This window comes from Dioscorea cayenensis, chromosome 15, assembly GCF_009730915.1.
Source record: "Dioscorea cayenensis subsp. rotundata cultivar TDr96_F1 chromosome 15, TDr96_F1_v2_PseudoChromosome.rev07_lg8_w22 25.fasta, whole genome shotgun sequence".
NCBI lineage: Eukaryota > Viridiplantae > Streptophyta > Magnoliopsida > Dioscoreales > Dioscoreaceae > Dioscorea > Dioscorea cayenensis.
The window spans coordinates 2,087,881-2,101,208 of record NC_052485.1 but is presented as its reverse complement, the minus strand read 5'-3'; the positions used below and the strand labels follow the sequence as shown (position 1 = coordinate 2,101,208).

Genomic DNA, 13,328 nt, shown 5'->3' with positions numbered 1-13,328 from the left:
AGTGCTGCGGGGTGATGGAAGACAGTGAGCTGAGGCAAACGACGCAGGATGAGACGTCTCAAATTAGGAAAAGTGCAATTGTAAGTTTCACGATCAACAACATGTGTGGATGAGCTTGCAGATGCTTCCTCTTTATTTTCTGTGGAAATCACCACAGCCTCCAATGCAGCACAATTTAGTATAGAAAGACCTCGCAATTGTTGAATGCTTATTGCTTGCTCGCTGGTGAAAAGATGCTTTAGTCTTTTACATGACGTGATACTTAAATCTTCTAGTCCATGGAAGAAGCACGAGGCTTGCAAAGAAGCAGGGGGAGAGATCATCTCACTCATCTCTTGGCAATTTACAATATCAAGAATTTGTAGTGCTGGAAAAGGATCTGCCAATATTGCCACTGTCTCCATCTCAGATGAAGCTACATATCTCACTCCACAATTATTGATATACAATCTCTTCAAGTTTGGTAGGCATTGGAATGGTTGTAATACATTCTGTAGACTCTGTAGGCCTACTAAATAGAGAGTCCTTAGCGCTGGCAGCAATCCAGTTATGTCGTGGGCTCCTTCATCACATGGGAACAGTTCTAGCACCATAGGGCAATACTCAACGGCTAGGGACTCTAGTTTCTGCATACTACTCTGACAAAGCCTTGATGGTATTAAATTGGTCAACCCAGGACAATTGTCTATATACATTCGTTTCAGTTGGCTGAGGGGGATTTCTTCATGCAATGATAACTCATCGCCCAACAACTTGGTCAACTTTGGCCAGTTGACAACTTTAAGATACTTCAACCTTGAGAACACAAGCGGTGGGATATCACTGTTGATGGAAATCATTTCAGTTTCTTCGAATTCTACTAATTTCAACTGTATTGTTTTTTCAAGTAATCTCTTGACCCAAACAGCCAAGGGCTTGGTTCCCATCAGTAGCAGCCCTCTAGATTCTTCACCAGAAAATTGTATTGGCTGACCTTTGACAAAAGAAAGACTGAATTGTAGAAGTTGATCAGGCCAAGAACTTTGTGAGCCTAGTTCATGTGATAAGGGATCATCTAAGTCCACCACTTCTGCGATGAATAGGTGAGTTAGATGCCTCAAACTTATGATCAACTTCCGAAAGCTTCCTTCAAACTTGTCCATGAACAATTGTTCTAGCCTGTGAAATCTTGGGAATTCCTTGGAAAAATAATCATTCATTGAATGACCCAAATTAACAAATCTCACATTCTGCGCCCAGTCTATACCTTCTGGAGCAATGGACACCTGACAACCTTTCAGAATAAGTATTTCAAGCATCTTCAACCCATTAATGTGAGAAATATCTTCAAGATAATCACAACCACTCAAATTCAATACTCTGAGATTAGTGAGACAAGAGAGTGATTTTGGCAGTGATTCAATGCGGGTATAACTCAAGTCAAGAACCATCAGAGATCCCATGTAGAATTAGTTTTTTTAAAAATATAAGTATTAGAGGCGGTTATAACCGCCATTGTATATGGTAGAGGTGGTTATAACCGCCTCTAAAAGCATGAAAAGAGTTAAAAAAAATTATTATATGGTAGAGGCGGTTATAACCGCCTCAAAAAGCATGAACTACTACATACAATTTTTAGAGGCGGTTATAACCGCCTCTAAAACTAGAGTTAGAAACCGCTTCTATAGCGAATGCTTACCCCAACGGTTGATATAAACCGGCTCTAATGTGTAGAGCCGGTTTTATACGAGGCGGTTTAGAGACGGGTTAAAAAACCATCGCTAAAGCTATGGGGGCGGTTAAAACCGCCTCTATAGTGTTTGAAAACCGCCTCTATAGTGTTTGAAAACCGCCTCTAAAACCCTTTTCTAGTGTAGTGAGAGATCCCATGTGTAGGAAGAACATTTCTGGGATGTTTGATAATCTTTTGTTGCAGCTCAGGATCAACAACTCAAGTTTTGGATACTTTATTGGATTAGGAGGAAGATCTACAATACGATTGAGCACCAGTGAAAGCCGTCGGCAATTTCGCATCTCACTTTCAGTAGTTCTCGGCCACCCTGTCAAACCTTCCCCAGCTCTTACGTAGAACGCATGATCTGTCGCAGCACTGATATGTATCGCCACATCCCTAACAATATCATGCATTTTTACATAGCCTTCAGTCGCACCTTGAAGAAGCAAACCACAAGCTTTTAGATGGTCAAGCAGTAGATCCACTCTGCTCTGTGCTTCGTTTAGAGTTTCAACATCATCCAAGAGGCCCCCTCCTACCATCATATGCATCAGTTTTTCTTTAGGAATATTTTCATCTTCAGGGTAGAGACAACAGTGCAAGAAGCAAGACTTGCCTGCCTCACTCTCTAAGAAATTGAAACTTAGTTTGATGGATTGAATAACTTGTTTACTCACACCTGTAAGATCCACCTCCTTCGACCTTTTTAGCCGCATCAACACTGCCTCCCAAGTCCCAGAGCTCTTATCCTTAAGTGCTGTGCCAAGAACCACCAGTGCCAGAGGCAGACCAGCGCACTCTCTGGCCACTTTCTGTGCCAATTTCCTTATTGTGGGGGACTCCACTGCATCCCCTGCTCTACTCTTGAATAGACTCCAAGATTCTTCATATGATAATGTCTTCAACTCAACTATCTCTCGGCACCTCATTCTTTCACAGGCATATTTGTTTCTTGTTGTGATCATCACTTTGCAAGTGGCAGCCATCTCTGGAAGTTGAATCCCAACATTTGACAGATGCAACGGCTCCCATAAATCATCTAATATCACCAATACTTTGTTTTATGTAGTCGTTAATCTTTCTGCAAGCCTGGCAGCTCTTACTTGTACACTTTCATCGTTGAGATGGAAACCCAAACACTCTGCTATCTCAGTTTGAATTTTCTTCAGATCTATGTTTTGTGATACAGTCACCATCACCACCTCACCAAACAAGCTCTGCTCTTTGGCTTGCTTCGCAATGTCTTTAACTAATGTTGTCTTTCCCACTCCTCCCATGCCCCAAAGCCCAATGGAGTGCACAGCTTCATTCTCCAGTGCTTCAAGTATTTTCTTCACATGTGCCTTTCTTGAATCGAAAATCACATAATCTTCATTAAACAACAGTGAATCAGTAGCGCTAGGAGGAGGCCCCTTGTGAGACACACTATCAAACTCGCTTTTTCTTATAAGATCATCAGTGTTTTTTATATGATTAGCAGCCTCTTTTCCAAGTTTATAGTGCAAGCCTATGTGTAGAAAGTGCTTGTTGGAGATCACCGCATCTTTGTCTTTGATTCTCTTTACATCTTCTTCCATTCTGTCCACGTTCATCAACCAAGTTTGAACTACATTGTTGACCTCTTCAAGTCTTTCACGTCTCGCTGCATCAACCCTTTCTTGGACGTCCTTTCGAAGAGCATCAAGTTCATCAAACTTTGTCACCAGCTCGTTGATGTTGCGTTTGTAGGAAATAAGGTAACCAAAGTGGCGTCTAAAGGGGTCCCACGCTTGATCGAAAATCACACCAGTGATTGTGGTTAAGAAGTCCATTCTCTGGTAACCACGCAGGCATAGAGTAAATGCTAAGTTTTTAAAACACTTAAATAGTTATATCAAATGCATATATATATATATATATATATATATATATTAAAAAGGTTGATAAATCACTTTTATTGAAAAAAACACAGAACAAATAGAGAAGGGTACCACAAAGTCCATAGCTGTGGGTACAAACCAAACAGGACTCTTATGCATATTTTCAAACTTGATATTAAGCAGCATTTATATATGATAATGACCCAAGTCACCAGGGCATCCCAAGAAATAATTACTGTTTAGTTTCTACTTCATTACTTTTTAAATTCTGTTAGCTTCTTAAATATCTTTATTATGCGTGTTCATATAAATATGTACAAAATTATATTTTTAAAATATAATTTATTTTATAATTAATTAAAACTAAAAATATAAAATTAATATCTATATGTTTTAAATAGAGTGGATAAACGATAATTTATTATAAAATTATTAAAAACAAATAGTTATATCATATTTACATTTTCAAATTGAACCATAAAAGATGTTTGGTATACATAATTTTATATTATTCAATAAATGTCGCCTATTCACTTTTTCAAAAAAATATATAAATATATTGCCACATAGAATACTATTACTAAAAATGTGATTCTCAAAGTTAATAACAGAATATGCGTAATTTCAATTTATTTGATAAGACAAAATGGGACTAGAATGTAATATTACTTTGTTTGGTTAGTTACTAAATTTATACTACCAATTGCTATTTTACTTAAATACCTTTATCAAACATATGTAAGTTTTTTGGCTTTCTAACTAGGTTGGTTTTTTGGCTTGCTTTTTGTTTTGATTTCTGTTGCTGTTTGCTGTGTTTTTTATTTTTTGTTTTTGTTCCGTTTGAATAAATGGTTTATTTACTTTAATAAAATAAAAAAAGTGAAAAGTTGCCAAAAGGAAAAGGAAAACACTCATCGTAAAGGTATCAATTTATCTTCTACCCAAATCTAAGCATATGTGAAGACCATGCTCTACTATGTATGTACATAATGAAAATTAAAAAGACAAAAAGAACCAAGGAAGATGGAGGAAACTTGCCTCGGGATAAAAAATCAAGCGCTGATCTCCATAAACTCCAGGTCCTCTCTCCATGTAACCAGGTGCATGTGTTCAAATACCAAAAACCAGAAGAGATTCATATAACCGGGAAATGTTTCAAGGCTTTCTTAGCTTGCCTGGTTATATCTAGTCACTCTACCACTATCACTTTCTAAAAACATACATCCCAAACAAAGTTATATAGACCTAGGTGTTCAAATCCCATAGACGCCTTGGAATCCAATTATGAGTATGATATTATCACGTGGAAATATATATATATATATATATATATTAATTTTTATGATAAAGTGGATAAATCAAGACGAGTACATTGAAGATGGATACATAAAGAATGACAGAAGCATGAAGACCCCAGATGTATAGAGATTGTTCTTCTAGGATTAACTTGCATGACCAAACAGTAAATATAGGATGATAAAATCCAATCTCATAATTAAATCCAATATCAAGTTAATTAATTGGCCTACTAGAAAAAAATTAACTAAAAAAGATACAAGCTACTTAAAACTCATTGGTTTCACATGTTAATTATCATCGATAATTTGATAATTACTTAAATAAGAATAAAAAGTAAAATAAGCAAAATCATAATTAATTGAATTGATAATTAATGGATTTGTGAGAATACCTGGTTAATTGTGCAAGTGCCTGCTGGCTGTTGCTGATGATCACTATTATCTGGTAATCGTCAGCGTAGAGAGAATTGAAGACATTGAAAGGTTTTTAAATAGATATGGTAGAACATCTCTTTTAGGTTTCTTTCTTCATTCTCACTCTAAGAATAAACCAAAATAATTTAAAGAAGTCTCTTTCATTCTTAACTTCTTCTCATATTATTGTTTAAGTTTAGAATGTAAGAGTATTTTCACCATTATGCACAACCGAGGAGATTCCGGCTTGGAAACCCGGAAGAAAATGAAGAAGCCCATTTCAAATGAAAGATCTTCTTCTAGGTGTTCTGCCAAAGAAGTTCCAATCTTGAGAGGAGCTAGAATAGTTGAATCGGACGATTTTGTCCCCACACCAGGGAACACCAGAAGAGAATTTCCACCACAATTTTACTAGTAGAGCCACATTGAAAGCTTCAAGGTTTAGAATGCCCCAGCCTCCTTGTTAGCGAGTTCTACAAATGCGATGCCACTTTACAAGCCTCATTTTAGGATGATCGATATTGGGACCCGACCGCAAGAAATCCCTACGAATCTTGTCGATAGATTTAACAATCCAACAAGGGAGTTTGAATAGGCTCAATATGTATATCTAATTACCATCATCACTAATTTTTTTTTTTTTTTTACAAATAGGTGACAAACGCTTTTCATTTAAAAGAAGTCAAGGATGTACACAGTTATGAAAGTAATACTTCAACACACCTGTACTCTTACTTTGTGTGAGTTTTCGGGTTTGATCTCAAATCCTCTTCAAAACAAATATCTATGCAAGGAACCTGTTGGAGATAATGTTTGATCAAAGCATTTACAGTTAAATCCAGAATCAGGTCAAATGTGCAATATAAGCATGGGAATTGCAAATTGGGTGGATGCAAAGTTGCTTGGCTGGTTGGTGTTGTTTTTAGCTTAACTAAGATGCTCTGAATTTACTTTCATTGTATTAGTTTTGTATGCTTTAGTGTGTATGTTGTGAACTGCCATGCGGGCATGTCTATCAGGTGTTTGTTTAAATGCCTTGTTCTTCAATGAATGCAAGTTGACTGTTTTTCCAGTGTGAAAGAATAGCCTCTGTTCTTCTTCTTCAGTATCTCTTTACATACTGAAACTGAGTGAGTGTTTACAAGAAGCAAGTCTTGTGAGAACACAAGGAGATACATTCGGTCCTATCAGAACCTAGTACTGATGGGCCGGAAGGTACAGTGTAAGCTCGATGCATTTATTCTGTATGATGCATTAAATTAATACCACAACAATTTCAGCCAAATTCTTTTTATTTCACCATCTTATTCGTCACAAACAATTTATTAATTCCAAACAATACATTAAAATAGAGTTTAATTCAAATTCCCAACCAAACCAGAAGCAATAGCAGCAGGTTTTTTTATCAAAAGCAGCAAAACACAGACAAACCAAACAAATTAGCCATCAGCAACCAAACACCAGCAGATATTTGAAACAATACGCAACCAAACCAAACCACCAACAAACAAACACAACCAGAATCAGAGAGTAAATCATGGATTGCCTCTGTGATGAAGATTGCCTCCATTTACAAGCTCAATCCAACTCTTTCAGAGTTCACGGGTCTAATCAGCCTAGTCTAATCAGCCTAGTCTGCATAATATTTGGACATGACCTGAGTCCAAGGTAGTCCAGAGACAGCACTCCATTTGTGTCAGTGAGTTCACGCAAGCTTACCGACAAAGCTTCTTCAACAGAGGAAACAAGTATTCATCAGCTTCTTTTTCTTCAGAAACCATAATTCCTTCTAATGCAGGGTAGTCTTCTACATGTAGTTCTTCCAAATGTTGCAGTTCACCTACTTGTTTCAACAAGAAGATATACGTCAGTTTTGGACAAGAAACAACATGCAGAACTCTAAGCTGTTGAATATTCCAAGGCCTTGCAAGGTTGTTGATGATGATGACGATGGTTTCTTCTTATTATCCACCATTCCAGCAGTGTATGGAAATAATGTCAGCATCTCAGGACACTCTCTGACAGTAACCTACATCAAAATAACCAATGCTGTAATGGAGGGGTGAATGAGATGAGATTGAGTTTAAATCTTTCTCACAGAACAACAACTAGAAGAAGATACTAGATCTAATGCCATTTAGGATTCTAGATCTAATGCCCTCCTTTTCATAAAAAAGTGAACATTGGTTCATATTGTTAACTGGTTTGTGGTAAGACTAACTTTGTGTTATTCATTTGATTCTATGATTTCTACTGCACTGTAATAGATATCAAAATTAGTTGCATGTTTTAGTTACTAAGTGATTTTTGACTATATATATATGTGCAAATACAGATGTGCCTGACATCAAGGAATGGTTATAAGCATCAACACGAAATTGAGAAGTCACTGATCTGAATGTCAAAACTCAAAAAAATTGCGACTTGAATGAGTTATGCTTATCAATCACACTGTGTTATCTTAAAAATAGAATAGAGATACTGTGTTTACCATTCATAGTAATAAGTGGTTCAAGCTACCAATCAGGTTCCAAATCACCTGCCTCTTCTTCCTCTCCTTTCGCACTACCTGCCTCTTCTTCCTTTCCCTCTTCTTCCTGTGCTTTCACACCACCTGCCTTGTTCTTCCTCGCCCTTCGTGAACCAGAAGACATTCAATATCAAATTATTGCTTGATACAAATTTTATGATTAATAATTTTCTGTACTTGAAATAAAACATACATTAGAGAGTGAGGAAAAAAAAGGCAATTACTGTACATCAAAATACATCAGAAAAAAAATTAGGATATGAGAAAAATAGTCAACATTGGCAATTACTGTACATCAAAGCACAAATCAGAACATAATAAAAGCAATTAGCACAGGATTTGATGAATCAAGGTCCAAAATGGATAAAACTAGGATATTTTTCACGCAAATTTGTGACTTAAGATCTAAATGCGATCTTAAATGCAGAAGGAAATCAGATGAATACATAAAATTTTTGCAAAGATGGAGATGACGGGGAATGTTGATGATGCTCTTACCTTATCAATTGAATTCGTTCTGCCGAAGGCTCTAGTTTTGGGCAGCCGAGTATCATGCAACTATGAAGACCTGACCACCCCATGGGTGTTGCTGCGAGGTGATGGAAGGCAGTGAGTTGAGGCAAATCATATAAGACAAGTTGTCTCAAATTAGGGAAAGGGCTATTATCAGATTCATGATCAGCAACATGTGTGGATGTGCTTGCAGATGCTTCCTCTTTATTTTCTGTGGAAATCACCACAGTCTTCAATGCAGCACAATCTGTTATAGAAAGCTCAATCAAATGTTGCATGTTTTTTGCTTGCTTGTCGGAGAAAAGATGCCTAAGTCTTGGACATGACCGGATCTTGAGCTTTCTAAGTCCCTGGAAGTAGCACGGGGCTTGCAAAGAAGTACAAGAAGAGGGCATCTCACTCATCTCTTGGCAATTTTCAATTTTGTGATCGCATGGAAACAGTTCCAGCATCATAGGGCAGTGCTTAACTTTTAGATGCTCTAGTTTCTGCATACTCCGCCAAAGGCTTGTTGGTATTAAACCGGTCAACCTGGGACAATTGTCTATGGTCATTTTTTTGAGTTGGCTGAGGTGCATTTCTTCATGCAATGATAACTCATCCCCCAACAACTTGGTCAAATTTTGCCACTTCACAACTTTAAGATTTTCCAAACTTGAGAGCGCGAGCCATGGGATATCGCTGTTGAGGGAAATGAGTTCAGTTTCCTGGAATTTTGTTAATACCAACGTTATTGTTGTTTCAAGTAATCTCTTGGCCCAAACAGCCAAGGGCTTGGTTCCCATCAGTTTCAAACATCTTCTTTTATTGCGAACAAAAAAATGCAATTTCCTGTCTTGGAGAAAAGAAAGGCTGAAATTTAGAAGTCCATCGGGCCAAGAACCTGGTGAGATTGGTTCATGTGATATGGGATCATCCAAGTCCACCGCTTCTGTGATGAACAAGTGAGTTAGATGCCGCAATCTTAGCAACTCTCGAAAGCTACCTGCAAACTTGTCCATGAACAATTGTTCCAGCCTGTGAAATCTTGGCAAAACCTTGGAAAAATAATCATCAAGGGAAGGTGGCATTAAAAAACGTATATGACAACGCAAATTAATAAATCTGACATTTTGTGCCCATCCTACTCCTTCTGGAGCAATGGACACCGGAGAACCTTCCAGATCAAGCATTTCAAGCATCTTCAGACCATTAATGTGAGAAATATCTTTAAGAAAACGACAATTCCTCAGGTTAAATACCCTGAGATTAGTGAGACAAGAGAGCGATTTTGGTAGTGAGCTAATGTTGGTAGAACTCAAGTCAAGAACCATCAGAGATCCCATGTGTAGGAAGAACATTTCTGGGATGCTTGATAACCACCTATTGTCTCTCAGGATCAACGTCTCAAGTTTTGGATACTCCATTGGATCAGGAGGAAGATCTGCAATATTGCTGTGCATCAGTGAAAGCCGTCGGCAATTTTGCATCTCACTCTCAGTATGTCTTGGCCACTCTGCACGGAATCGCCCAGCTGCTCCTACATAGAACGTATGATCTTTCGCACAGAGAGATGTCGCCACATCCCTAACGACATCAGGCATTCTTACACAACCTATATACATATCTTGAAGAAGCAAACCACAAGCTTTTAGCCGCTCAAGCAGTTGATCCACTCTGCTCTGTGCTTCGTTTAGAGTTTCAACATCTGTTAAGAGGCCCCCTCCTACCATCATATGCATCAGTTCATTGTTAGGAATATTCTTATCTTCAGGGTAGAGACAACAGTGCAAGAAGCAAGACTTGGCTGCCTCACTCTCTAATAAATCAAAACTCAGTTGGATGGATTGAAAAACTTGTTTACTCACACATGGGAGATCCACCTCCATAGACCCTCTTAGTCGCTCCAACATCGTATTCCAAATCTCAGGGCTCTTACCTTTTAGTGTTGTAACAAGAAACACCAGTGCCAGAGGCAGACCAGCACACTCTCTGGCCACATTCCGTGCCAATTCCTTCATTGTGGGGGACTCCACTTCATCCCCTGCTCTACTCCTGAATAGACTCCAGGACTCTTCTTCTGTTAATGCTCTCATCTCCACAATCTCTTGGCACTTCATTCCATAACAGACATATTTGTTTCTTGCTGTGATCACCACTTTGCAATTGGTACCCATCTGTGGAAGTTTAATCCCAACACTTGACAGATTAAAAGTCTCCTGTAAATCATGAAATATCACCAATACTTTCTTTTTTGAATCTCTTAATTTTTTTTCAAGCTTGAAAACTCGCATTTGTGAATCCCAAGTTCTTACTCCCAGTCCCAGTCCCAGTCCCAGTCCCAGTCTGTCTTCCTCGAAAAACAAGCCCAAACTGTTTGCTATGTCAGTTTGAAATCTGTTTAGATCTATGTTTTGTGATGCGGTCACCATCACCACCCTACCAAACAAGCCCTTGGCTTGCTTCACAACTTCTTTCACTAATGTTGTCCTTCCTACTCCTCTCATGCCCCAAAGCCCAATTGAGTGCACAGCTTCATCCTTCAATGCTTCAAGTATTTTCTCCTCATTGGACTTCCTTGAATTGAAAATCGCGTAGTCTCCATTAAACGACAATGAATCGGTAGTGCTTGGGGGTGGGCACGGGTGAGACACACAATCAAAATTGCCCGTTCTTATAAGACATACAGTGGTTTCTTTATGATGAGCAGCCTCTCTTCCAAGTTTATAGTGCAAGTTCATTGGTAGAAAGCAATTGTTGGAGATCAACGAAGCTTTATCTTTGATTCTCTTCACCTCTTCTTCCATTGTGTTTACCTTTGTCAACCAAGTTTGAACTTCAGTGTTGACCTCTTCAAGTCTTTCATGTCTCGCTGCGTCAACTTTTCCTTGGACAACTTGCCGAAGAGCATCTAGTTCATCAAATTTTATCTCCAACTTCTTAATGTTGCGTTTGTAGGAAATAAGGTAACCAAACTGGCGGCTAATGGGGACCCATGTATGATTGACAATCACACCAGCGATCGTGATCAAGAAGTCCATTCTCTGACAACCACAAAGAGTAAGTGAAAATGATTCGTTGTATAATGTTAATTATTTTCCAAATGAATTATCAAGAATTATGTTTTGTGATGGGCATATATGTTTATAAACTCCATATAAATATCTATTAATATCGACAATAAAAACATATAAGAAAGACGTCATTCGATGCCGGGGCACGAGGCATGATCTCTCTTTGCTCATGAGGTGTACTACAAAATCTAGACTTGTACATGCTCCGAGGCAAAAAGGTAACATGCAACATTTTGCATTGCTTCTTAGCTTGGCCAATGGGTAATATGTCTAGTTTTTAAAAAAAATGTAAATCCTAATTTTTTTTTTACAAAAGCAGAAATCATTTTTTATATCAGGCAGTGCACATGGGCTGGGAATTGATCGCCCAACCTAACCACCCTCAATGGAATAAGAGATATGGGCTGCGAGTCCGCACCCACAACCGGAAACATAATACCATTAATGCGTCCAAAGAGTCTTGAATTCAAAACTTTTAAATGTTTTATTCTCATTTTTCACATGGGACCAAGTACTATCAGGCTATGAGCCCTTTAGTTATAAATCTTAACTTTAACGGCGAGGAAAACCCAATATTTTAAAAATATATATATATTATATAATAAACCGTAGATGTTAATAATTTTTATTCTTAATAAATTTTAAAAAATAAAAACTGCAAATCAAGGAAATATTAAAAAAAAATAACTAAATGAAAAGAATAAAGATTCTTAAAGTTTTTTATTCTCAATAAAGTTGTGGTTTATCCACTTTTATTAAAAAAATTTAATTTTTTTAAATAATTTAATTTTAAAAAGATAAAAAATAACGAGGTAAAAATGTTAGCTATTGGTTTATCACCTTCTCTCAAACAATATTTTCAAACTTGATCGGGAAGTGAATGAAGAAGTATTTTCAGGCTTTAAAATGACAGTTAAAGGTGGTTAGTGTTAGTTACACTGTAATGTCACCTCAGCTGAGTTGAGTAGTTGGTTAGTTTTAATTGTTTTCACTTCAAAGCTTTTATATAAAGCTTTACTCATGACCAGTGAGTCTATTAGTGAGACAAGTCGCTCATTGTAACCCTTGCAGTGATGAGAGCTCGAATCATGGGTGAGCCCACATTTCTAGGAGTGAGTAGTGGTGGTGTGCGAGTGGTCCCAAGACCCATGTGTGTGTGGGTCCCACCCCCACTTGCTCTGCCAAGGCTTATACATGCCCCTGCCTTTCTTAGCGGCCTAGTCGCTCATCTTGGCAGCCTTTATATAACTTCATGTAATTTTAGAGAGAGTAGTAATTGTTCTTGTTCATTGAATGCTCTCATTGATGGAGACCTCTGTTTTCATTCCATCAATTAGAAAGCTCCTCTTTCTTCTTCTAGTTCTTCTACATAAATCATCTTTAAATTCATTTATGGAATCAAAGAATTCAATCCAATTTTTAGAAGGTTTTAGTTGATGAAGCTCATGGAAGAAGTTGACACGAATGAGGCAAGAAGATTTGGGGATAAGGTGAATTTGGATGGCTTGAACTTGAGCTTTGATCATGACGCATTGCAGTTATACAACTTAGATCACCCTAGTATGGTTCTAGTTTCTACACTTTTAGATGGTAACAATTACCTTTTCTGGAGTAGATCAATGAAAATAGCATTGGGAGCCAAGAACAAGCTTTGTTTCATTAATGGGAGGCCTAAAACCAAGAGGAAGGATCTTCTATTTTTTACAAGTGGATTAGGGTGACTTGTATGATTACCTCATGGATTTTGAATTCAATTTCTAAAGAAATTGTTGATGCTTTTTTGTACACAACTACTGCTAAAGAATTGTAGCTTGATATGGAGGAACGGTTTGGAGAATGTAACGAGCCATTGTTGTATCAAATACAAAGGGAGATCACCTTCTATTTGTGGACCCCACTCCCTAATTAGATCCTAGCCGTCGATGTCATTTTTTATTCATAGCCATT

The 13,328-nt window shown here is 37.7% G+C and overlaps 2 protein-coding genes across 2 annotated transcripts; both read right to left on the bottom strand.

The window, feature by feature from the left end:
- Positions 1–1,812: 1,812 nt before the first annotated feature.
- LOC120277251 (probable disease resistance protein At1g12290) lies at positions 1,813–2,700 on the bottom strand. Its single transcript, XM_039284008.1, has one exon. The coding sequence runs from the start codon at positions 2,698–2,700 to the stop codon at positions 1,813–1,815; it is 888 nt and encodes a 295-aa protein (XP_039139942.1).
- Positions 2,701–6,572: 3,872 nt separating this feature from the next.
- LOC120277250 (disease resistance protein UNI-like) lies at positions 6,573–11,348 on the bottom strand. Its single transcript, XM_039284007.1, has 3 exons — positions 8,314–11,348; positions 7,777–7,919; positions 6,573–7,314 (listed from the first exon to the last, which is right to left on the bottom strand). The coding sequence occupies exons 1-2, from the start codon at positions 11,346–11,348 to the stop codon at positions 7,802–7,804; spliced, it is 3,153 nt and encodes a 1,050-aa protein (XP_039139941.1). The 3' UTR covers positions 6,573–7,314; positions 7,777–7,801.
- Positions 11,349–13,328: the final 1,980 nt, after the last annotated feature.